The following is a 26,543-nucleotide window of genomic DNA, read 5'->3' on the forward strand; positions in this document are numbered from 1 at the left end:
TAGCGTACCTTGAAACGAGCTCTCCCGTACCCGAGGCAACGCGTCACAATAAACACCTGCGGCCGCAGTCAGTATCAGCAGTGGGCGGAGCGTGCGGAGGGGCTTCGCAGCGAGGCCTCGCGCGGGAAGCGCTTGCGCGAGGTGGCTCGCCGCACCTGTCGCTCCTGCCGCTGAGTTAACCCGGACCCGACCTCAGACGACCTGGTCTCGGCTGTCGGACCGGGTGTCCTTCTGAGAGGTGACTTGGTCCTCGGGGCCGCAGGGTGTTGGCCTTTAGATACCTACCTACTCCGAGCCTGTTTCCTTGATGGGAAATCTTTTTCCCGTCGCCTCAGCCGGACCTTTTCCGCCCCTTCTTCACCGCCCCCTCCCTTCAGCGCTTTAAGCATGAGGGACCTTACCAAATTCTCGTGTTACACTGACTTACGTACTCGCCTGCTTAGACTGTAAGCTCCCTGGGGCCAGGATCCATGCCCTTTGCAGTGCTTGCCTAGCTTCTGTCAGCGAGCTTTACCCAGAGGAGGGGTTTGCAAAGTGTTTGTTAAATGAATGAACGATTCTGTAACTGTCGCTCAGGAAGAGTTAAATAGTGGAAAATTTCAAGGCGGGAGCTTCTTTCCTTTCCTTCTCCCCTCCGTGGCTCGCTTTGTTTGTTTGTGTGCCGGGCGCTGCGCAGGCCCTGGAAATGCGGCGGGAGGGAAGAATCGAAACGCAGCCCGGTTCCTGCCTTCGTGGAGCCCACAGTTTAATGGGGAAAATAGCTGTTAATTAAAGGATTCCCACGCGTTGTATGTGAACTGATAACCCATTAGATAAACCATGGCGAGGGCCTGGAAAAAGTAGTACATGGTATGAGGTAATTAAAGAAGTGATCACTGAGCGACCCGATCCGAAGCGTCAGTGTTAACTGGGGGAGCTAAAGGAGACAGCACGGGGAAGTACTCGCCTGAAGTGAAAACAGCGCGTGCCATGGTCCTGTGGCTGGAGCGAGTCTCTTCTGAGAACCGAAAGAAGACAAATGGAGCCCAGGGGCCGGGGAGTGGGGTTCCCATTGGTGACAAGTGTGGGTGATAGCGGACCTCGTGAGCCATTTAAGGGGTCTGAGCCCCTGTAACATCACAGGAAGCTCTTGTGGTTGGGCGGTGGGATGGAGCTTTGAAACAGGCCGCAAATGGAAGTAGCACATCCCAGCTGACGGACGTGTGCTTTTAAAACAGACCTGATCAGAGGAAGAGCTGGAATGGGGGGAAATGGAAGCGTATCTTATTAACGCTTTAGTTTAAAGGAGTCTTCACTTGCGCCTTTGATATTACCCGTTAGCAAGGTTGATGCTCAGATGAGCCACAGTTCCAAAGAGGCAAGTGTGTTTAGTGTCACTGAAATTCAAGGCAAAGGTTTCTTACCTTGGATTATAAATTGGGAAGCATAAGCCAAGGTTTGTTTTATTCAGGATGTATGCCCAGTGCCTAGATCTAGTTGGTACTTGAAAAATATTATTGGGGCGCCTGGGTGGCTCAGTCCGTTAAGTGACCCACTCTTGATCTCAGCTCAGGTCTTGATCCCAGGGTGGTGCGTTCAAGCTCCCCCCCCCCCGCTTGGGGCTCCACGCTGGGTGTGAAGCCTATTTAAAAATGTATGTATTTTTTTTAAATATATATATAATGTTGAAATCGAGGCAAATATTCCTTAGCTCTTTCGTCTTCCTTTCCAGAACATGTCTAATTAAAAAAAAATCTAAATACTTGAATGTTTAATGTGATATTTCAAAAGAAAATTCACAATTGCAGTTTAGCCTTTAACAAGTACTCTTAATTCATTGTGCATTATCATTTGTTTTGTTGTTCTTAGTTTTTATCTTGCCTGGACAATTGTCCTTTCCCATCCAACCCCTTTGTGAACTAATTTCGCCAGTGACACATTTCTTGTTTTCATTTAAACTTGAGAAAACTCAAGAGCATAGGATAACACATAATAACTATATGTGTTGTGCATTGTGAAAAACTGTTGTAATTTCCCACATGAGAGACAACGCAGTGTGTTTAAATCATTCGATCTAAACTGAAAGTGCCCCCCACCTTATGTAAGTATGATTTTTAAATCTACTTTGAACTTCTCAAAAGAAAGGTGCTGTTTACACAGTATTTATACTATACTATACAGTAATAATTTGATCATTTACAACAGATGAATGGTAATGAGACAGATGCTGTCATACACATGTCTGTGGAATTTGTGGATACTTCACCCAGAGAATCCAGGGGAGGGTTCATGGTGATAATTTTGAATGCTGTTATTCCCCTTCAGCCCCACAAAGTAGATTATTTCCCCACATAGTTTGGGACCATTGTTTTATAATGAATGCTAATTCTCAGACTGAAAGTCATTTGGACTGAAATTTAGTAATTGCCTTTTTCTTAAAATTTTTTTTCCTGTATTTTTCAATGTAAAGTAGGATTTTGCTATAAAAGAAATAGCCATAAAGAACACTTTAAAGTTGTCAATATAGAGAATACCACCACAAGAAGCAACCATGCCTGTGGAAGGAGGGAAAACTGATATGGAGAGGATTGGCCTCTTTAGTGAGATGGAATATGTTACTGTTGGTGATAAATATGTGTCATCATTTAATCGTAAGTATATCTGGTTTTCTTTACAGCCTAATAGTGGATATTTTCTATATGAAATTTTGGATTTAATATTTAGGTTAAGTGGTATATTTTAATGCTCTATATTTTAGAGGATTAAGTTTAAAGTTGAATAAACTTAAGAAATTTCGATAGAATTGAGACAACTTAATTTTATAAGAGCTGGAAGCTCTTTTCACTGGGATACCCTTCCTTTGTATATTCTCATCATAGGTAATTTTACTTCTTTCCAAAGGTGCATGGCAGTTTTCTCTCAGAATATTTTGTTTTTAGCTTATGGTTTCTCAGATGGGACACTGTGTTATGCAAGCAGCATTTACATTTGCATCCCAAAGGGCCATCCATGATTACTTTCCTGAAAAGTAAAATGCTAAGTGAATAGCTGAGGGATTTGTAGGAGTCATAAATAGTAAAGAGCTAAAGTAAATAAACAGTTTAAATGTCTCAGTTAAACTTTTGGCTATTCAATGACTCCTTTGTTACAAAAAGAATACACTGACATGAAACATTTCCAAGATATACTGTTAAATAAAAAAAAATCAAGGTACAGAATTGTTTATTATATATTATGCTAAGCATCAAAGATGGAAAAGGATGTATATGAAAATATTCATTGGGACATGTTTAAACATTCTCTGGAAAACAAAATATCATGATTTCCTGTGGGAGAGGAACTGGATGTACGAGTGTGGGAGGAAAATTTATTGTAAAAACATGTTACTGGATTTGGAACCCTATGAATATATTACCTTTCCAAAATTTAAGTTAAAAAAATCAGTGATACAAATTCACATTTAAATAACTGGTTGATTTAAGGATTGTTTGCACTTCAAAAAAATTTTCACATTGCTGAAGGACTTCTCAAATTGAGCTCTCCTAGATCTAAATTATAAAAGAAGCTCTAAATACTTATAAAAACAGCCTTCTAAAAAAATTACTGAAATGAAATACTAGTATTTCATTGTATAAATATATCACGTTTATTTATCTGTTCTCTTGTTGATGGACATTTGAGTAGTTACTTGTTTTTGAATATTACGAATGAAACTGCTGTGAAAATTCTTGTTCACGCCTTTTAGTGAGTATAGACACTCATGTGTGTTGAGTATATATCCAAGAGGGGAATTGCCTCAGTTTGAGTATGGAACACCCTTCCCTTCAACCTCACACACACACCCACACACGTACTTGCTGATAATCTCACACAGTGTTTTCTAGTATATAGATGGGGAAGCATTGGATTAAATGCTTTTCAGGGTCCCTTCCAGCTCTAAAATTCAGAGTCTATAACCAGGACCTAATTATTAAAATGATTTAATGGCAACCTCTTAGGTCTTATAGTCAATATAATCTGCAACACAGAGCTTTCAGTGAACATTTTGAGACAGCATTTTAGAGCTCAAAACTCACTGGCCCCAATCCCACAGTTTGAAACTTTTCTTAGTTATTTTTCATGTTCTTTAATTATTAGCTCAAAGTTATGATATTCCTAATTTATTTTTAAAGGACCCTTTAATGAGGCTGCAAGCAAAAATAAACAGATGCTACCTGGGGGATCCAAAGAAATGTCAAATCTCCAGGCAGGTTATTTTGATCCCCATTTTGTAAGGATATTTGAAGGTGAAGGCTATGTAAGTCTGAATCAAGTGAGGAGACGGCATATGATGGAAGAAGCAAAAAAAAATCTAGGCAAAGCCTTCCTCCCTAGTAGTGGAGATAAAAAGCCGTAAGTGTTTGGGGGAAAAGTCATAAATACATCTCCTGCCCATTTCTCTCCTCTAGCCCAAATTGAGTCTTTCTCTGGAGGACTTAAGTATGATTCATTTTTTAAAATATGATTTTTAGGATGAACTTGTCTTATTTGGAGACAGTTATATTGGGTGATATAAGTTAACAGGGAGTTTTGATTAAGTAGATCCTCATCTCATTAAATTTTTGATTATGTCATTGCTCTCTATTTATGTAATAAAAGCTAACGAAATAATGCAAATACATTTGTTTGAAAACCTTGAAAAAACTGCCTTGGGTCATCTGTGCCCTTTATTCTTTTTTCTGCTTTGTAAAAACTTTTTAAGTATACATAAAAATTATTAAATTAGGAGAAGCCTTCTTTTGATAAAGAAGGTAATTTATCAAGACATGTTATTTAAAAATCATTGTGAAGATACATGCATGGAGTTTAACAATATTTTAGCTGTGACAGTTGTCAATCTGAAGGTTCATTTTTTTTTTCTTACCTTTAAACCACTAAACAAAATCATATAGTCTGTTACATTATATAGCTGAGCTTTATGATACGACGTTAATGCAGTTTTTTCAAGGTTTTCAAACAAATGTATTTGCATATATTTATTACATAAATAGAGAGCAATGACATAAAACAAAACTCTGTAATGCTGACTCTGTAGAATTTATGATGGATGAGGATTGGTTGAAGGCCAATTTTGTTCTTAATTGTGCTGTTTTTTTTTGAGGTTAGTAAAACTGCAATCTTCTGAATTAATGGAAACTATTATCACTGCCTAGGGATTATGAAATTTTGTTTATGTGGAACATTTAAAATAAGCATAAAAAATTAAAAACATTATCTCATCTGAAAATTTGTGACTTTGGAAAATGGGGGAAATTAGATTAAGAACTAAAAAAATTGGTTGCTTTTTTCTTACTAAAGTTAGGCAAGTCAATTCCATTGCATGTATTTTGTTCCTTTTTCAGTCATTTTTTATAAATTGTGATCAAATATGTATAACACAAAATTTGCTGTATTATTTTGCCTCCTTTTTTAAAAACTGTATTTAAGATGTGGTTTAGGAAGCTACTATGGAACATTAGGTGGTCCCATGCCATTCTTCAGTGCACAGTCAAAACCCAGAGAAAAATATGAGGCACCTGGAAAGAATTTATATACAAACCCAGGAAAGAAAGGAACTGGATATGGGTAAGATATTTTTCATACTTTCATATCACTTATTTTAAACTTAAAAAAATAAAATTTAAAATTTCTGAATCCTGAAATCACCATTACTTAATTTCCTTCCTTAGCTATGCAAATATTACCATAGGTAAACAGTTTTCACACTCTGCTGATTTCTACGATGCACCCAAACTAAATTATAAGGTAAAATAATCTATTTTAACTTTCTTCAATCTTTCTTTTAGTTGACCTAGAGAATTCATTTGTGATCTGATTATGGATTGTTTTATTTTATCAGTATTTGTATTACTAGGGCAATGGTAAACTGATGTTAATGAATTGTGATAATTTCACCTTTTTGATACTGGATTTCCATATCTTGCTGTAGATCTTCTCACCTCTTCCCAGGGTGAGCTTTTCTCTCCTGCTATAGTTTACCACATGCACCTTATATCTCTCTCAAATGGCTATGAGGCTTCTGTTAACTTGGCCTGATCAGCTATGTCCTATTTAAGTAGAAGAGTCATGTCCTAAGCCTTAGCTATATTCCCACCACACCCTAATATCTTGTGGCTAAGACAGTAGTGGTAGTACCTTTGGCCTAATCAAGCCATTATGATCAACGAATGGAATGCAGGAGTGATAGGGAGAAAGGAGAAGGTGGAAGGTACAGAATGGATGAATACCTACAGAAAAGAGAGTGGTAGGAGGAGAGGAAAGTACTCTATTAAATGACAGATATAAAAGCTAAATATTACTGGCATATCCTCTACACTCATTTTATATAATATTTGACTTTGAATGAAACGTAGTCACTTATATAGACAAAGCCTACATGGGAATGAGTAGAGGAAACCTTATAAATTTTGGAGCTGTGTCAACATAATTTAACAATTTCAATATAACTTAAAGGAAACTGGCAAAATGAAAATGTTTGGACATTAAGCAATAGAACTTAAGTGGCAAGCATTTTATTAGTTTCAGGCATGCAGTTTTCAACAATTTTGCCGTGATGACTTTAAGCAGCAGCGGGGCCACGAGATAGAAGGATAGTAGCCATTTTTGCAAAGGGGTGTGACCAAACTCAGGAAAAGTTTTCTATTAAATTGGGCAGAAACCTTGGTCATTTAATAAGCATCTTTGTTTCTATGTATGGATTATTACAAAATTATGTATAAGCCACTTTTCATCTGTAGGAATAGTATTAATAACACATAACATATAACTACACACAAGACAGTTTTATCGGTGACTCAGTAATTAGTCTTTTTTTAAAAAAAGATTTTATTTATGTATTTGAGAGAGAAAGAGAGAGCATGAGCAGGGGGGTGGGGAAAGGGATAAGCAGACTCCCCACTGAGCAGGGAGCCTGATAGGCCCCTGGGATCATGACCTGAGCTGAAGGCAGACACCTCACCAACTGAGCCCTCCAGGGGCCCCAGTAATTAGTCTTTTATCCTAAACTTTATGTGCATAAAATACTTTTCTCTCCTAATAGTAAAGTTCTGTTCTTATTTTCAAAACTTATTATTTATAAGTCAGAAATTTTATATATTTTTTTAGAATTTTAAAGACATTACTCCGCTGCATTCTTGCTTGATTGTTTTTGACAAGAAATCTGCTGTCATGCTGATTTCTGTTCTTCTATATGTACTGTCCTTTTTTCTCTAGCTGCTTTTAAGATTTTCTGTGTTACTCATTTAAGCAATTTGATTATGATGTGCTTTGGTGGTGTTTTCATCTTGCTTCTTGTTCTTGGGGTTTATTGAGCTTCTTGGATCTGTGGGTTTATAGTTTTCATCAAAGTTGGAATATTTTCAGCTAGTATTTATTTCTTCAGTTAATTTTTCTGTTCTATCTTTCTCCTCTCCTTCAGGGACTCCTATTACATATGCATTAGATCTCTTGAAATTGTCCCACAGTTTATCAGTGCTCTGTTTGCTTTTTTTTTTTAGTTCTCTTTTTTCCTTCTCTGTATTTCATTTTGAATTGTTTCCTTTTCTAGGTCCTTAAGGTCACTAATCTGTTCTTCTGCAAGGTCCAATATGCTATTAATGCCATCCTTTGTATTTCTAATCTCACACATTGTGCTTTTGCTCTCCAGAAGTTCTACTTGAGTGTTTTTTTTTTAATATCTTGTATGTCTCTATGCAGCTTTATGAGCATATATAGTACAGTTTAATTATTGTTTCTATTTCCTTCTCTGCTAATTCTGACATCTATGTTAGTTCTTGGTTGATTTTGAATTACTGATTTTTCTTCTTGGTAGAGGTCATATTTTCCTACTTTGTATTATTAGTGATTTTTGATTGGATGTCAGGCACTGTGACATTTACTTTGTTGAGTGGTGTATATTTTTTTGTATTATAAAAATTCTTGGGCTTTGTTGTGGGGTGCAGTGAAATGACTTGGAAATAGTTTGATTTTTTTTCAGGTCTCACTTTTAAGATTTGTTAAGTGGGACAGGAGCAATGCTCAATCTAGGGCTAATTATCCCTGCTACTGAGGTCACCCCTTTCTGTGTGCTCTACCCAGTGCCCTGGGAGTCATGTTTTCCAGTATAGCTGATGGAATTGGAACTCTTGCCAGCCCTATGGTAAGAGTCAGACACTGTTACTTCTAGTCTTTTTAGGCCATTCTTTTTTTGGCTTTGAGTAGCTTACTCACATATATGTGCTGATTTGTACTCAACTGAATACTTTAGGGCAGGGGTTGGCAAAACAAACACAATATTCTAGTAAAAGGTGACCATACTCTAGGAAAAGGTAATCTTTAAAGCATTGCTTTATGGTAGCCTGTATCAGCATCACCTGGGGTGACTGATAAAACTACAGATTTTGGGGCCATCTAGCAAACCAAGAGGATTAGAAATCTCTGAGAGAAGAGCTTGTAATATGTATTTCAAATAAATTATCAAGGGATTCCTATGAAAACTAAAATTTGAGACACACTGCCCCAAAGGATAAATGGAATGGTTAAATTATCCTTACCACTGTGGTGTGGAAGAGGAGATCTCTTTTGTATCATAGAAACAAAATAACAACTGAATGTTTTAGAGAAGTGAACCTAGTGGTATATATTTTAAAAATCTACATGGTTGTGTTAAAATATAAAAGAAAATTTAACTGTTACTTCTAATTTGAATAATTTATGTTATGTAATTTCAAACTCTGATTTACAGAAGGAGAATGAAGAACACCATCGTTTAGTTAAAGGAACACCTTTCAAGTTAAACCTTTACCCAAGGGAATATTTTGATATCAATCCTTATTCGTTTGAGAAGTCTTTACCACCAATTAAAAAAACAGAGAAGAAAGAATTACTTGCACACCCCTTTAAGCCCTCTTCTCCTGGTAAAAAGGTAAGTTAAAACTTTTAGAATTAAAAATTATTACGCATTATAAAGAATTGTTTTTTTTCTGTCACATCATTTTATTAGCCATGTAAATAATAAACCTCTGCTTATTGTTCACATTCTTATCATGCACAATAAGAATTGTGAAATTTATTTTAACAAAATTACGAAAAGTCACAAAGCCTGGCTAGTGTAGGGAATAATGGAGCTCTTGAAATGAAATAACTACTAATCACTTTAAGTGTATTTGAGTTTACAATGGATTTTCTCAGTGCCTCTCTAGATCTTAGGCATAGTTATTCACAGAACCATGAAAAGCCAGACCATCTTTTAGTTTTTGAAATGGTGATTAAAATGAACCCTCTCCTACTCTGCTGAGGTTTACAAGTGTGAATAAAAGTAAAAATGCTTCTTATTGTTTATAAACCTTAGTTCATACTTTCAGTCTTTTGTGCATTGCCTATTCATTTTCCCTGCAGATTTTCTATTAGGATATTTGTCTTTTTCATATTGATTTGTAAGATCTTTTAATATATTAATGATATTCTTTTGTCATTTGTGTTGAAAATAATTTTTTTAGTCTGTTGAATCTTTGACTTTAGTTATGGTATTTTGTGCTATCCAGAAATTTAATAAATTTGTAGTCAAATTTATCAATTCTTTATGCTGAGTTTTATGTCATTCTCAGAATGACTTTCTTTACCACCACTATTATAAAAATGTACATTCTTGATTTCTTCTATTAGTCTTACACTTTTGCATTTAAATCTTCATTTGAAATGTATTTTGACATGAGCAAGGTGAGGATTCAGGTTTTATCTTTCTCAAAATCCAGGGTTTTTTTTCCCTCAGAGATTTTATTTATTTGAGAGAGAGGAGAGAGAGAGAGAGAGCGTGCTCGAGCGCATGTGCACAAGCTGAGGGAGGGGCAGAGGGGCAAGGAGGAGCTCAGCTCCATCCTAGGACCCTGGGATCACGACCTGAGCTGAAGGCAGACACTTAGCCGACTGAGCCACCCAGGAGCCCCTCAAAATCCAGTTTTTAAGGTAGGATGAAACTTTGAGGGAAGATGTGCTCTATATCTTGATTGCAATCATGGTTTCAACGGTATATACAGCTCTCAAAAGTCATAGAATTGTAAACTTTAAGTTGGTGCAGTTTATTGTACGTGAATTAGACTTCAAGAAAATTGGTTTTTTAAAAAGCCAATTGTTCCTAATGTCACTGATAGAATTATTTTTAATACCACTGCTTTGAAATTGAATTGTCAAATCAAAACTCCCATTTTTTCCCTTCAATTTCCATTTTATTTGATGTTTATTTCTACCTATACCAAGCTACTTTTAATTACTATGACATTTTAATTTGGGATGGTCTAATTTCTTGTTACTCTTTAAAAAAAGTACATTGGCTATTTCCCCATATTTATTCTGTAGAACTTTGAAATTATTTTCTAAAGCTCTGGGGAGAAAGATATTTGGTATTTTGCTAAAAAGTTAAATCTTCAGATTTTTGGATGTACTAGCCTATTTATGATTTGAATCTTCTGATCTAGAAATAAACTACTTATAAAAACTTTTAGTTACCTTGTAGGATTCTATATTTTACTTCACACAGGTTTATATATCTTGTATTTTATTTCTATTTATTTTAAGGCTCTGGTCAACAGTTTTTTCCCCCATCATATATTCTCTTATATAATTTGTCTTTATAAAAACATTTGATAATTGGCCATTTCATTAAGTTTTCTTATGTTCTAATGGGTATTATCTTGATTCTCTTTAGATTTTCAGATATGATTACATTCTCTGCAAATAATTTTGCTCCCTCCTTTCCAGTATTTATAGCCCTGAAGTCATGTTCTTGTGCAGTAGCTTAGGTTAGCAACAGTGGCCATCTTTTGCCTTAATCTCGAATTTACTGAATTACTTGAATTTACTCTAGTGTTTCATATTTATAGATGCCAAAAATAGGGATAAATCAGGAATGTGTGTAGAATTATATTGAATGTTTTGGTGTAATCTACTTAGACTATATATTTTTTTCTCTCTTTGAGTTGTTATAAGGTGAATAATAATAATAGATTTCTTGGGATGAATCCCACTTGGCCATGTTGTATTAATCTTTAAGTGTACTAGTTTACCTTATTTGTTAATTTTTAAAGTATTTTTTGCATCAATAATTTTAAGTGTAACTGGTCTGTATGTTTTTTTTTGTATGCTTTGTTTTATTTTGTTATAAATAGATGTTAGCATAGATTCAAAAGGATCTATGTGTCCTCAATCTGGAAAACTTGAAATATTACAATTATGTCTTTTAATTTTCATTTATATTTGGCTTAGATACTGTAAGATAAAGAATGCCTACTTAAATGAGTTATTATAATTCTATAGAATTTTCTTGGTGACTACATATAATGTAAAGATTAAAATTGTGGCAAATCAGCTTAAAAAGTCAAAGCAATTATTTGTTTTGTGTACAGGTCAAAAAATAATTTTGATTGACTTCTCTTAATAGACTATAAGAACAGTATAAAGTAGATCACGTTTTCTTCTCACTTTCTGTTTCTCTGTGCTATTCCTGATTTTTTTAAATTTTTATTTTTAGTATCTTTAGTATCTTTAGTATCTTTTTTAGTATGTTAACCAAATATCATTGACTGATATTTAATAAACTCATGTTATGTCAGCCTCCCAGCTGGACAGATCTTACCTTTGGCCTTTTCTCTGAGCATCCTCTGGTTTTGAGCCCCAACTCCTTTCTGTATCAAAATATATTTGACCTAAGTCTTATTCCCTCAGTAATAGGTTCATCCCTTAACTAGATGATAGCTTGATCTGGTAAACTCTTACTAAAATATTAATACTTGACAAGAGTTTGGAATATTACTTTCTTATAAACATTTGCATTTTAATAGAGAACTTTTGGAAATTACAGTGTCTTGCCCCATAAAATTGGCAGCAGGGAGACTGCTGGTATTTGAACAGTACAGGCATACTTAGTTTTATTGGGCTTTGCTTTATTGTGCTTAACAGATACTGTGTTTTTTTACAAATTGAAGGTTTGTGGCAATCCTGTTTTGAGCAAGTCTATTGGTGCCATTTTTCCAACAGTATTTGCTCACTTTGTGTCTCTGTGTCACATTTTAATACTTCTTGCAATATTTCAAACTTCTTTATTATTATTATTATATTTGTTATGGTGATCTGTGATCAGTGTGATCTTTGCTGTTACTATTTTAATTGTTTGAGGGGTGACATGAACACCACCCATGTAAGACGGCAAACTTAATTGATCAATGTCATGTGTTCTGACTGCTCCATGGACTGGCCATTCCCCCTTGGGCCTCCCTCTTTCCTGAGAAACAGCAGTATTGAGATTAGGCCAATTAATAACCCTACAATAGCCTCTAAGTGTTCATGTGAAAGGAGGAGTTGCATGTGTCACTTTATTGTTTTTTTTTTTTTAGAGAGAGGGAGAAAGAGACAGAGGTGGGGAGAGGAGGGACAGAGGGAGAGGGAGAGAGAGAATCTCAAGCAGACTCCCTGCTGAGTGTAGAACCCTACAGCGGCTCAGTCTCACGACCCGGAGATTATGACCTGAGCCAAAATCAAGAGTCAGAAGCTTAACGGACCGAGCCACCCAGGTGCCCCACATGTCTCAATTTAAATCAGATGCTAGAAATGATTAAGCTCCGTGAGGAAGGCATGTGAAAAACAGAGATAGGCTGAAAGCTAAGGCATCTTGCGCCAAACAGTTACTCAGGTTGTGAATGCAAAGGAAAAGTTCTTGAAGGAAATTAAAAGTGCTACTCCAGTGAACACATAAATGATAAGAAAGCAAAATAGGCTTCTTGCTGATAGAGAAAGTTTTAGTGGTTAGATCAAGCCTGCCACAACATTTCCTTATGCCCAAGCAAGGCCCTAACTCTCTTCTATGGAGGCTGAGAGAAGTAAAGAAGCTGAAGAAGAGTTGGAAGCTAGCTGAAGTTGGTCCGTGAGGTTTAAGGAAGGAAGCCATCTCCATAACATAAAAGTGTAAGGTAAAGCAACAAGTGCTGATATAGAAGCTGCAGCAAGTTACAGCTAAGAAGACCTAGCTAAGAGAATCCATGACGGTGGCTACACTAAACGACAGGTTTTTAATGTAGATGAAACAGCCCTTTATTGGAAGAAGATACCATCTAGGACTTTAATAGCTAGGGAGGAGAGATCACTGCCTGGCTTCAAAGCTACAAAGGACAGTCTGGCTCTCTTGTTAGGGGCCAATGCAGCTGGTGACTTTAAGTTGAAGCCACTGCTCATTTACTATAACCAAATTTGTAGGGCCCTTAAGAATTATGATAAATCAACTCTGTCTGTGTTCTGTAAAGGGAACAACAAAGCCTAGATGAAAGCACATCTGTTTATGACATGGTTTACTGAATATTTTAAACTCACTGTTGAGACCTACTGCTCAGGAAAAAAAAAAGATTCCTTTCAAAATATTGCTGTTTATTGACAATGCATCTGGTCACCCAAGAGCTCTGATGGTGATGTAAAATGAGATTAATGTTTTTTCATGCCTGATAACACATCTGTTCAGCAGCCCATGGACCATGGAATAATTTCAACTTTCAAGTCTTATTATTTAAGAAATACATATCTTAAGGCTATAGCTGCGGTACATGGTGACTCCTCTGATGGATCTGGGCAAAGCCACTTCAAAACCTTCTGGAAAGGATTCACTATTCTAGATGCTATTAAGAATATCTGTGATTCATGGGAAGAGGTCAGAATATCAGCATGAACAGTTTGGAAGTTGATTCCAACCCTCATGGGTGACTTTGAGGGGTTCACACTTCAGTGGAGGAAGTAACTGCAGATGCGGTGGAAACAGCAAGAAAACGAATTCAGAGCCTGAAGATGGGACTGACCTGCTACAATCTCATGATAAAAGTTTAAGGGATGAGTGGTCACTTCTTATGTCGGAGCAAAGAAAGGGGTTTCTTGAGATGGAATCTACTCCTGATGAAGATGCTGTGAAGATTGTTGAAATGACAATGAAGGATTTAGAATATTACATAAACTTAGTTGATAAAGCAGCAGCAGAGTTTGAGAGGATCAACTCCAATTTGAAAGAAGTTCTACTGTGGGTAAAACATTGTCAAACAGCATTGCATGCTACAGGGAAATCATTCATGAGAGGAAGAGTCAAGCAATATGGCAAACTTCATTGTCTTATTTTAAGAAATTGCCACAGCCACACTAACTTTCATCAGTCACCACCTGGTCAGTAAGCATCCATTAACATCAAGGCAAGAACTTCCCATCAGCAAAAAGAGTATGATTAACTGAAAGCTCAAATGATGTTTAGTATTTTTTTTTTTTAGCAGTAAAGCATTTTTAAATGAAGGTATGTACATTGTTTTCTTAGACACAATGCTATTACACAGTTAATAGACTACAACATAGTGTAAATATAACTATTATATGTACTGGGAAACCAAAAAAATCATTTAACTTGTGATATTCACTTTATTGCAATTGTCTTGAACCCACAATATCTCTGAGATATGTCTGTGTAGACAACTTTCTTTAAATGTAAAACCAACTCTATAGACAATACACAAATATTTATGAACTTCTTCACAATCTAATTTTGTTAGAAGCCTTTTAAAAAACTACATTAAATTGTCTCATTTTTATTTGTAGGCTGGTGGAATGAAGGCAGGAACATTTGACCCTTACCCTTCACATTCTGCTGACCCTTATGTGGTTAAATTGGGAAACCAGATTTCCAGCAAAGGTGCTAAGATTTTCCACCCACCAAGTGGACCAAAGAGCAGACCAATTGAAAGTATAATGACCTTAAATGTCAAAAGGTAGTAGGAATATGTTACCTTAGCCTGTAAACTAAGAAAAATTGTTTTTGACTTTGTGATCCCTTCAAAATAATATCTCCTATTTATACATACTTTAAACAATGACAAATCTGTGTATCTTTGAAAATCCCAGCTCCTTTTATATAGAAGCTCTTCCTTGTAGAAGTTCTTTCTCATGTTCTGAAATTTCTAATTGAAAAAGCTTAATTTATCTGTACAGACTATTCTGTTCATAATTTTTAAAGCAAATCTGTAGTATCTTATTATGAGTTGTTTGAGACTTTAGATACTTATAGTTCAGTTAGCAGTACAGGTTAACATTGTTTGTTTCTCAAAGGGTGTTTTTGATCTTTGTTAAATTATTATCTTTATGTGGGCTCCAGGCTCTCAGGAATTATGAAGAATTCTGATGACATTTGAGACTTCTCTCCTTAAGTTTTATTTATTTTTTTAAATAATTTTTTATTGTTATGTTAATCATCATACATTACATCATTAGTTTTTGATGTAGTGTTCCATGATTCATTGTTTGTGCATAATACCCAGTGCTCCACGCAGAGTGTGCCCTCTTTAATACCCATCACCAGGCTCTCCTTAAGTTTTAAATAATCTTTTATGAAATCTTCTAGGAAATATTTTGGTTAGTTAAAAAAGCTATTAACATTATTTTATAGTACTTTGAAGAGAAGTATATTGCTAAAGTATTTTAAAAGTTCAATTTTGCCCAAGGTTTGAGTACTCTCAAAACTGAAAAGAAGTTCTCAGGAGTTCAGAATGTAAATTAGGAAAGGATAATTCATCATTCCTTTTTTGTGTGTGCACAAGATCATGAATAAGTGGAAGAATTCATTTGATTACCTTTCTATCTATTCATTGAAAAAGTTTTAATACCAATTAAGCTAATTTATATATTTCTAACTTCAGTGTAATCATACACTAGATTAGGTAAAGGACACCAAATTCACATTCTTTTCTTTTATTAAAACATCTCAGTACATCTGTATCACTTGTGAACAGTGATTATAATACCAATCTTACTATCCTGTCCCCAAAATAAGACTGCTCATCATTATTTATGTAATTTAACTGTTGTCTTAAGGCATAATATTCTAAGGGGGCTAGTTGGTGGAAATGGGAATATATGGAGTCTTCTTTTCATGTCCTCTGATCTTCATCCTTTGGCAAGCTCCTTATCTATCAGTACTCTGCCAAACTCTATCTATGTAATATAGAACAGAGAGTAAAATTAGAGTTTTCTTCACCACACTCACCCTCAAATAGATGGGATTTTTGGGGGGAGTGAGGGAGAGGGGGTAGTTTCAGCTTTTCTGAGTGTTCTTTTCTATCCAGAAAACAGACCTGAGAAAGTTCTATGATATATATGTTTGTAGCAGGGAAAAGAATAACTGATTGCTCTTTTGGATAATCAGAAGTTTATCTTCTGTTTAGTAATTTTGAGTTTATTGATACTTTTTATATTATAGAAAATATTATCCTAAAGCAAGTTATAGCTTCTTTTACCCCAGTTTTATTTATTTATTTAAAGCTTTTACTTACTTATTTATTTTAGAGAGAAAGCATGCAAATAGGGGCAAGGGCAAAGGGAGAGAGAGAATCCCAAGCAGACTGCACCAAAGATAGAGCCTTGATGCAGGGCTCCATCCCACAACCTCAAGTTTATATGACCAGCCAAAATTAAGTCAGATGCTCAACTGACTGAGCCACCCAAGCACCCCTTACCCTAATTGTAAAACTAATAAACCTCTGGGTGGTATTTAAAATTGGTACCCCCAAACCAATTTTTCCTTCTTAAATTATATCTTAAGTGATGCTTTTTAATCTGGTGAAAGAATTTTGTTTTGGATGATTAGTTTTTTTATTGCAAAACTTTTTTACAAGAATGTACAGATATATTACCTGCACCTAAAAAATTAAATGTGCATTTATTTTCCAATTTCAGGGCACTAAATATGAAGAACTACAAGACTGCTTCAGTACAGTCCTATTAGCATTTGGAAGACAAATAACTTTCTAGGTTGTGACTACCGGTAATTCATTATGGAGTGCTAATTATTTGCATAAAACATAAGATGTGGAACATATCTCAAACATTTAAAAGATAATTAAGCCTGCAACTCTAATATTCTTCCTTGTTTTAGTACTATTACTTAATGAATAAATAGTATTTGCTAATAATTTAGTATATGGTTGTTGATCTTTGTTTAGATCTCTGTTCTGGGGAGAAAATAATATTTAGACATTTCATAAAATCCTGAAGTGTTGTCTGTCATTTGAAAGCTTACTCCTAATGTTGAAGAATTGCAGGCTCAGAGAGCCAGAGTGAAGGCTGGGGCTGGAGGGATAGAAAGAGCACATTAAGTTCTTACCTTGTGTTTCTTCTTAGAGGTATTTGAAAACTGGATTGATAGCTTATCCAAGTGTCATAGCCCATTAAAGCATTCTTAACATCAAAGAGAAATATGGATCCACTTATATTGCATAGATTCATGTATGCACATTATAGAGTGAGGCAAATATCTCCATTTATGTGGTCTCATGCCTTCTACTTATGGCCTGTGTAAAGCTTCATATTAGCCAATGGCAGCCGCAGGATGAGTTGGAGGAAGGGAGAATGGGGAATGCCTTTTTAGTTGAGTATCTTACAAAAACACAAAGTTACAAGATGGATGGAATTTGTCTTTGGTGTCCTCTTATGCACATTTGTAGCTGTCCAAAGCTACCTCTCCTGGAACATCCCCCTCTAGGTCTTATTCTCTTGTTCCCAGATTATCTCTTTTTCATTTGTCCTACCGCTTTAAAACATATCTGTTCTTAAAAGATATGATTTAAATACATTACTGTAATTCACAGCAAGGTCTTTATCAAATAGTCCTTATTCAGTTGGGGGTGGTGGTGGTAGGATTTAAAAAGGGAAATTTATAATATCTATTAATGTAATATATTGGGGAAGTTATTTTTGATCCATGGTGACTTCCTTAGTACTTGTCCCTTTGCTATTCTAGGCTTCTCAGAGCTGGAAATCAGAATGTATAGAGACGGCAATACTCTTCTTTCCAACTTGTTTTTTTTTTTTTTTTCTGGGTGGGGGAAACTATGTCAATTCAGATGTATCTGGATTTTAAAAGGATTAAAGATAGTACACAGAATTTTTACTATTGTAAAATATAGTAATATATATATAAAATATATATATTTTTATATCTCATACTATTTACTTTTTTCTAAAAAAATATTTAAAATCTTTATTTCCTATGCAAAGGACAGTGTAGAATGAACATCTTAAAGATATTATCAAGGATATAATGTGATCCAAAGGGAATACGTTTGTCTTTAGGAATAATTTTACCAGGTGCACATAACTGAATAAAAGTCATATATATTGATAAGTGTTACTAAATAAGCCTTATAAATGTATGCATTCTTTTGAGATGAGGTTTATATTTTCAGATTTTATTAAAATTTAAGTAATTGCTCATTTATACTTATGCCTTCATTAGCTATAATTAATTTTTATTGATGTGCCTCTAATAACAACACACACTTCATATAATATTCATAGATGGGAGTGCTCATCTAATGCCTTACTGGAGGGCATAAGAAGCATTATGACAATTGGCAGAACTTATTTAGAGTTTACATAAATGCGTAGTGTCAATTTACAAAAAAGCAAATGCAGAAACCAGTAATAGGAATAGTGAAGCCTGTAGAAAAACTAAGATATTTGAAGTGATAATAGAGGAGCACACACACTTGATTTAAGGGGCATAAACTATTTATGATATCCATTGATTATTTTTTTTCTTTTTTCTTTCTTTCTTTTCTTTTTAAGATTTTACTTATTTATTTAGAGAGAGAGTGCATGTGTGTGAGTAGGAGGAGGGGAAGGGCAATGGGGGAGGGGAGGCAAAGGGAGAGGGAGAGAGAGAATCTCAAGCAGACACTGCGCTGAGCATGGAGCCCCACTTGGGGCTCCATCTCACAACCCTGAGATCGTGACCTGAGCTGAAATCAAGGGTTGGACACTTAACCGACTGAGCCACCCAAGTGCCCCAGCCTTTTGTTATTTAAATTGTCTTGATCATAGAAAAATATGGAAAGAGTTTCAGTTTATTTTATGAGGCTAGTATAACTGGACAAGGATAGCTAAAAAGGAAAATAATATTTCTAACTCATTAAAAAAAACCTCAAAATCAACTATCAGCCAATAAATCCACATTTTAAACGATCATAAAATAAGATTGATTATTCTATGACTACTACAATAGCTTAACATTAGTGGATCTGTTATAATTAGCTTAAGTAATATATTAAAATGGAAAAAATACATGTCCCCCCAATAGATTCCGGAAAGCCATTTGACAAAATTAAATACCCTTTCCACTTAAAACCTCTTAGGACATGAGGATTAGGAAGAACCTTTCTTAATTTTTATAAAGGATATCTACCAGAATCATAACAAACATTAAGCTAGAGCCATCAACAACTCTTAAAGCTGTGCTTTAGAAAATACAGTTAATGCAGTAAGACAAGAAAAAACCCTGAGGGGAATAAAGGTTACAAAAAGAAATACGACATTATTCCTTTCTGGTGATATAGTTACCTACCTACAATGTAAAAAGAAACTGTTGCAATATTAGAAATAATAAAATAGTCCAATTAACAGGATGTCTATATAGTTATCTGCAAAAGAGTTTTTAAAAAATATGTCAGGAAGTGTGAAACTATTCTATGTACAGTAGAAAAAAGCTAAGGAAACTTAGGGTTAAAATGAAAATTTAAAGAACAGCCTGAACAATATGCCATGTTCTAGGGAGACTCAATATTGTAAATATGCTATTTCTCTTTACTACATCAATAGATTCAATGCAATTCAATAAAAATCTCTACAGAATTAAAAATAATAAAACTTGACTAGCTACTTCTAAATTTTATTTTGAAGAGGATATTTGTCCCAACCAAAAATATACTATAAGGCTATTTATAACATAATTACAACACTAATATATTAGGGGATTCCACTTAAAACTGGCAGGCAGAACACATTTATTTGCTGGCTTTCTTTCTCTGACACTAAAAACAATACTAAAATAATGAGCCCAGAAAAATGAATAAGGGGATCATCAGAGAGAAGTTTCAAAAAAATACAATAGACCAAAAATAAATAAATTAATAAAAAATAAATAAAAAGTAAGAATAGAGCTAGAAACATTTAATTTAAAGTGTGTTGAGGAAAGACTTTTTCAGTCTATTTCTTTTTTCTCCTACCTCCTTCCTATTCTCAGTATTTTACCAGTTTGGGCAGCCCAGAATTTTACCCCCAGATAAAAAAGAAAAGATCTTGCCTCTAAACATCTGGAAGATCTATCTAAGGAAAATTAGGGCTCCAAGAGTAAGGTTCTTATTCTGGCATTATTCTCATAATAATACTTGCCCTGGTTATTTTATTTATTTATTTTTGGAGGGCTCCATAGCCTAAAGTGTGGCTCTCTACTTATACACCTTAAAGTGAAGAATGGCTAGTCAATAGCCCTGTACACACATACCCATAGTTACAGGCAGCTTTTCTAGAGATGAGGGAGATTCAGTGAGAAAACATTCTTACAGTTACCAGCCACCTAGAAAGATTGCTGCTATGTTCTGTCCATTCATAGGACTTTCTAAATTTCCCAAACTTGACTGTCCCAAATTGGCTTCTAGCCGAGATAGAGTAAGAGGGGCTGGACTTATTCTCCTTCCTTAAACAATTGAAAACTGTACAAAACATACACAACCGCTCTTCTTAGACATTGGACACAGTGCAGGACCGTCATCAATGAGAAAGAGGAAACAGCTGAGGTGAGTCCTGCAATTCCTTTTTATTTGGAGGCACTTTCTGGACTAGAGAGGATAGAGGGGAATCTCCAAGTATGGTAGCCTTGCTCATATGAGACAGAAATTGGAACTCAGAGAGTCTAAAGTGTCTGGAATTGTGGGGTAGAGTTCTAGAGAGGAAAGAGCTACATAGGAAAAGAGTTCAGAATTGTGCGCTGGAGTCCCCTTAATTCTGCTGACTGCTAAGGCACCCATAGGGTTAAATTCCATGAAGGAAGGCAAAGGACAACTGGGGACCTGTCAGTTAACTAGTTCCCACAGCTTACATAGGGCCAGGAATCATTTGAAGATGGGAAGTTCCCACCAGCCCATGGAGGGTCTTTGTCAGTCTCTTAGGGCATTCAGTGGAGATCCCAGAGGATCTAGACTACACTAGAGGTTGCGCTAGACCCACCCTAACAACAATTTTAAAACAAGCCTCAAAAGGATCAAATTGAAACAGAAGTAACTAATCTCAACAGAACTATCCCATTTTCCGTAGAGGAAAACAAAACAAAACAAAATCTAGCGATTAACAATATGAAATTCACAGTGTTCACCTTACAATAAAAAGCTACTAGACATACCAAGAAGCGGGAAAATGTGACCCATAACCATAATCAGTCATTAGAAACAAGCCCACAAATGGCAGAGATGGAATTAGCAGCAAGGACATTAGAATAGCTAGTATAACTATGTTAATGTATTTAAAGGAAAATACAAGCACAATGAGGAGAGAAATTGAAGGCATAAACAAGACCAACTGGAAAATTTAGAGATGAAAAATAAAATATCTGAAATGAAAATTTTCAGTAAATGGGAATAATAGCAAATTAGACATTGCAAAAGAAAAAAAGAACTAGTGAACTTGATGATATAAAAATAAAAAATATCCGGGGCACCTGGGTGGCTCGGTCGTTAGGCATCTGCCTTCGGCTCGGGTCATGATCCCAGGGTCCTGGGATTGAGCCCCGCATCGCGCTCCCTGCTCTGCGGGAAGCCTGCTTCTCCCTCTCCCACTCCCCCTGCTTGTGTTCCTGCTCTCGCTATCTCTCTCTCTGTGAAATAAATAAAATCTTAAAAAAAAAAATAGAAAATATCCAAAGTGAAACACACAGAGAAAAAAGACAAAAAAGAAAATGAAAGGAATGTCAGTGAGCTCTAGAACAGTATCAAGTATCATATGTGTTACCAAGCCTTAGAAAGCGGCAGAGAGAAAAAGATTTGAAGAAATAGTGGCTGAAAATTTCCAAATATGAAGAAAGTTAAAAACCCCTAATCTAAGATGCCCAAGGAATAATAAGCAGGATAAGCATAAAGAAAATGCACACCAAGACACATCAGAATAAAATTATAGGAAAGCAGTGATAAAGTGAAAAATCTTAACATCTGCCAGAGAAAAAAAGACTATGTATGATAATTCTTATCAGAAATGATGCAAGTCAGGAAAAGAATGACATCTTCAAAGAATTCAAGGAAACTGTCAGTTCAGAAATCTATTTTCACTGAAACATATTTTTCAAAAAATTAAGGTGAAATAAAGACTGAGAAAGAGAAGAGGTGGGACCTGCATTACAAGAAATGTTAAGGAAAGTTTTTAGGTAGAAAAAATGATCAGATGGAAATCTGATCTAAAGGATGCTAGAGGGGCATCTGGCTGGCTCAGTTGGTAGAGCATGTGACTCCTGATCTCAGGGTTGTGAGTTCAAGTCCCATGTTGGGTGTGGAGCCTACTTAAAAAAATAAAATTTTAAAAATTAAAAAAAAAAGATGCTAGAAATGATAAATAGAAAAAACTTTTTTCTCCTCCTGGTTTAATTTCTTTAAAAAGTTAGAGATAACTTATTATTTATAGTAAAACTATTAAAAATTTGTTGGGTTTATAACATATATGAAAGTAAAGTCTAAATAACAGTAGCACAAAGAATGAGAGGAGGAAAATAGAGATGTTATTATAAAAGTCTTCCATTGTATATGAATTGCTATAATATCATTTGAAGAAAATCAGTAGTAAACTAAAAATATATAACTCTAGAGCAGCCTTTAAAAAGTAAACAGAGATTTCTGATAAGACAAATTGGAGAGAAAATGTAATCCTGGGGCGCCTGTGTGGCTCAGTTGGTTAAGCGACTGCCTTCGGCTCAGGTCATGATCCTGGAGTCCCAGAATCGAGTCCCGCATCTGGCTCCCTGCTCAGCAAGGAGTCTGCTTCTCCCTCTGACCCTCGTCCCTCTTGTGCTCTCTGTCTCTCATTCTCTCTCTCTCAAATAAATAAATAAAATCTTTAAAAAAAAAAGTATTCCTAATAATTAAAAAAAAAGTGTAATCCTAAATACTTAATTAATCCAAAAGAAGGCAGGAAAAGATAAAAGGAACAAAATAGATGGGACAAATAGAAATCAAATACATAGAAATCAATTACATTAAACATTGATAATTACATTAAATGTAAATAGCTAAACACTGCAATTTAAAGGCATAGATTGTCAGACTTGGTAAAAAGAAAGACCCATTTATATGCTTTCTAAAATAAACCCACTTTAAATGTAAACACATAGATAGGTTAAAAGTAAAAGGGTGTAGTTTTTTAGTTTAGTTGTTTATATTGGCGATGGTTTCAACACAAATATTCTATTTTGTAACTGTTAAGTCTCACAGTTCTTTAATCTTAGTTCTGTATTTAATTGAAACAATGCTCACCTTCCTTTACTCCTTTTTTCAATATCTGAATTCATTCTTTTTTTGCCATTTATATAATTTTATAATAAAGGAAAATATGAGACCATAGTTTTTCACATTTGTAAGCATCAATACTTTTTTAAAAATAATTTTTATTTGAATGTAGTTGACACACAATGAACATTAATGTCAGGTTTACAACATAGTGATTTGACAAATTTAAACATTATGTTATGCTCACCACAAGTGTAGCTAGCATCTGTCACCCACACGATGCTGTTACAATATCATTGACTATATTTCTTATGGAGTGCCTTTTATTCCTGTAACTTATTCATTCCATAACTGGAAGCCTCCATTTCCCACTCCCCTTCACCCATTTTTCCCTACCCCCCTGCTCTTTCTCAAGATTACTTTGGCTATTCAGGGTCTTTTGTGATTCCATGCAGATTTGAGTAATTTTTGTTCTAGTTTTGTGAAAAATGGTGTTGGTATTTTGATAGGTATTGCATTCAATCTGTAGGTTGCTTTGGGTAATGTGGACATTTTAACAATATTAATTCTTTTAACCCAAGAGCATTGGTTTGTGTCATCTTCAATTTATTTCATCAATGTTTTATAGTTCTCAGTGTGTAGGTCTTTTACCTCTTTTGTTAGGTAAATAATATCCTAGATATTTTATTCTTTTTGCTGCAATTGTAAATGGAATTATTTTCTTAATTTCTCTTTATGCTACTTCATTATTAGTGTATAGAAATGCTGCTAATTTCTGGGTATTAATTTTGTATCCTGCAAATTTACTGAGTTCCTTTATTACTTATAGCATTTTTTTTTTTTTTTGGTGAAGTCTTTAGGGTGTTCTATGTATAGTATCATCATCTGTAAATAGTAATGGTTTAACTTCTTTGCAAATATGGATGCTTCTTATTTCTTGTCTGATTGCTGTGGCTAGGACTTCCAGTACTATGTTGAGTAAAAGTGGCAAGAGTGGACATCCTTGTCTTGTTTTTGATCTTAGAAGAAAAGCTGTCAGTTTTTCTCCATTGAGTAAGATGTTAGCTGTGGATTTTTTTAAAAATGGCCTTTTTTATGTTTAGGTATATTTCCTCTAAACCCAGTTTGTTGAGAGGCTTTTTTTTTATCATGAAATTATATTGAATTTTATCAAATGTTTTTTTCTGCATCTATTGAGATGATCATATGATTTTTATCCTTTGTTTTGTTGATGTGGTGTATCACATTGATTTGCGAATATTGAACCATTCTTGCATCCTCAAAATGAATCCCACTTGGTTGGGTGAATGATGCTTTTAATGTATTGTTGAATGTGGTTTGTGATTTTGTTAAGGATCTTTTTTTTTAAATATTTCATTTATTTGAGAGAGCGAGTGAGCGAGCATGAGTGGGGGAGGGCAGAGGAAGAGGGAGAAGCAAACTCCCTGCTGAGCAGGGAGCCCGATGTGGAACTCAGTCTCAGGACCCTAGGATCATGACCTGGGCTGAAGGCAGACGCTTAACTGATTGAGCCACCCAGGTGCTCCTTTGTTGAGGATCTTTGTACCCATGTTTTCTTTTTTGTGGTGTCTTTGTCTGCTTTTGGTATCAGGGTAATGTTGGCCTTATAGAATGTATTTGGAAGCTTTCCTTCCTCCTCTATTTTTTGGAATAGTATGAAGGAAATAGGTTTTAACTCTTCTTTAAATGTTTGGTAGAATTTACTTGTGCATCATTCCGGTCCTTGACTTTTATTTTTTGGTAGTTGATTACTGATTAACTTTTGTTAACAGTAATTGGCCTGTTTGGATATTTATTTCTTCCTGATTCAGTTTTGGAACACTATGTGTTTCTAGGAATTTATCCATTTTCTAGGTTGTCCAATTTGTTGACATATATATAATTTTTCATGGCATTCTCTTATAATCCTTTGTATTTCTGTGATGTCAGTTATTACTTCTGTCTTGTTTCTGATTTTATTTATTTGGGTCCTTTCTCTTTTTTTCCTTGATGAGTCTGGCTAAGAGTTTATGAATTTTGGTTATTTTTTCAAAGAACCATCTCTTGGGTTTCATTGTGTGTGTGTGTATTTGTCTGTCATTTATTTCTGCTCTGATCTTTATTATTTCCTTCCTTCTATTCACCTTGGGTTTTGTTTCACTTTTTCTAGTTCCTTTAGGTGTAAGGTTAGATTGAGCCTTTTCTTGTTTTTTTTTTTTTTTTTTTTTTTTTTTTTTTTTCCTTTTGGTTTTTTTTTCTTTTTTTAGTTCCTTTAGGTGTAAGGTTAGATTGAGCCTTTTTTTTTTTTTTTTTTTTTTTTCTTTTTTCTTTTTTCTTGAGGTAGGCCTGTATTGCTATATATTCTTCGAACTCATTTTGCTGGGTCCCAAAGATTTTGAACCATCGTGTTTTCATTTTCATTTGTTTCCATGTACTTTTTTATTTATTCTTTGATTGCTTCATTGACCCACTGGTTGTTCAGTATCGTGTTGTTTAGCCTTCACATCTTTGTGTTTTTTCTTGTGATTTAGTTCTAGTTTCATACCTTTGTGGTCAGAAAAAATGCATGGTATGAATCCAATCTTCTTAAATTTATTGAGGCTTGTTTGGTGGCCTAACATGTGATCTATTCTGGAGAATGTTCCATGTGCATTTGAAAAGAATGTGTATTCTGTTGTTTTTGGATGGAATGTTCTGTGTATGTTGTGTCTACTTGGTCTAATGTGTCATTACAAGACAGTTTCTTATGGATTTTCTGCCTGGATGATCTATCCACTGATGTAAGTGGGGTGTTAAAATCCCTTACTGTTATTGCATTACTGTCAATTTTTCTCTTTGTTAATATTTGCTTTATGTTTAAGTGTTCCTGTGTTGGATGTGTAGATATTTACAATTGTTAGATCCTCTTGTTGGTTTGATCCCTTTATCATTATATAATATCCTTCTTTGTCTCTTGTTACAGTCTTTGTTTTAAAATCTATTCTCTGTGATATAAATATTGCTACTCTGGCTCCCCCCCCACATCCATTTGCATGGTAACTGTTTTTCCATCCCTTCACTTTCAGTTTGTATGTGTCTTTAGGTCCGGCAGGGCAGCTGAAGCTGAAGTAGACACAAGCCAAAGTGTCTTGAAAGCATGGACCAGTGCATGGTCCACAACCCAAGATTCTTTGTGTTGATGGCACCCTGACAGGACAGCTGAAGCTGATGTGGGTATAAGCT

General features: G+C 35.0%; 2 protein-coding genes and 1 non-coding gene across 6 annotated transcripts in view; 2 read left to right on the plus strand and 1 right to left on the minus strand.

The window, feature by feature from the left end:
• The window catches only part of LOC112834512 (ufm1-specific protease 2), a 70,206-nt gene that overhangs the window by 19,538 nt on the left and 24,125 nt on the right, over positions 1–26,543 (minus strand). The gene's annotated exons all lie outside the window — the stretch shown is intronic.
• On the plus strand, positions 104–16,973 carry CFAP96 (cilia and flagella associated protein 96). Of its 2 annotated transcripts, XM_025885947.2 has the most exons (8): positions 104–238; positions 2,453–2,630; positions 4,152–4,371; positions 5,446–5,583; positions 5,688–5,763; positions 8,741–8,920; positions 14,608–14,777; positions 16,738–16,973. In XM_025885947.2, exons 2-8 carry the CDS (start codon positions 2,531–2,533, stop codon positions 16,784–16,786), a joined length of 933 nt encoding a protein of 310 aa, XP_025741732.1. In that variant the 5' UTR covers positions 104–238; positions 2,453–2,530; the 3' UTR covers positions 16,787–16,973. The 2 variants fall into 2 exon arrangements, with proteins under 2 accessions (XP_025741732.1, XP_025741731.1); XM_025885946.2 differs by lacking the exon at positions 104–238 and having other exon boundaries at positions 2,450–2,630.
• Positions 22,300–22,372, plus strand: TRNAR-CCU (transfer RNA arginine (anticodon CCU)). The gene has a single exon. It is a non-coding gene; the product is annotated as a tRNA-Arg (tRNA).

The sequence above is a fragment of the Callorhinus ursinus genome, unplaced genomic scaffold (genome assembly GCF_003265705.2).
Source record: "Callorhinus ursinus isolate GAN/ISIS: 27379988/994484 unplaced genomic scaffold, GSC_fseal_2.0 scaffold17, whole genome shotgun sequence".
NCBI classification, from domain to species: Eukaryota; Metazoa; Chordata; class Mammalia; order Carnivora; family Otariidae; genus Callorhinus; species Callorhinus ursinus.

What these genes read in the sequence shown, in the direction of transcription:
- CFAP96 (XM_025885947.2), top strand. Translation starts at nt 2,531, where the DNA reads ATGCCTGTGGAAGGAGGGAAAACTGATATGGAGAGGATTGGCCTCTTT. An exon ending in ATATGTGTCATCATTTAATC is followed by an intron (nt 2,631 to 4,151) that starts GTAAGTATATCT and finishes TTATTTTTAAAG; the next exon opens with GACCCTTTAATGAGGCTGCA. An exon ending in CACCCAAACTAAATTATAAG is followed by an intron (nt 5,764 to 8,740) that starts GTAAAATAATCT and finishes TCTGATTTACAG; the next exon opens with AAGGAGAATGAAGAACACCA.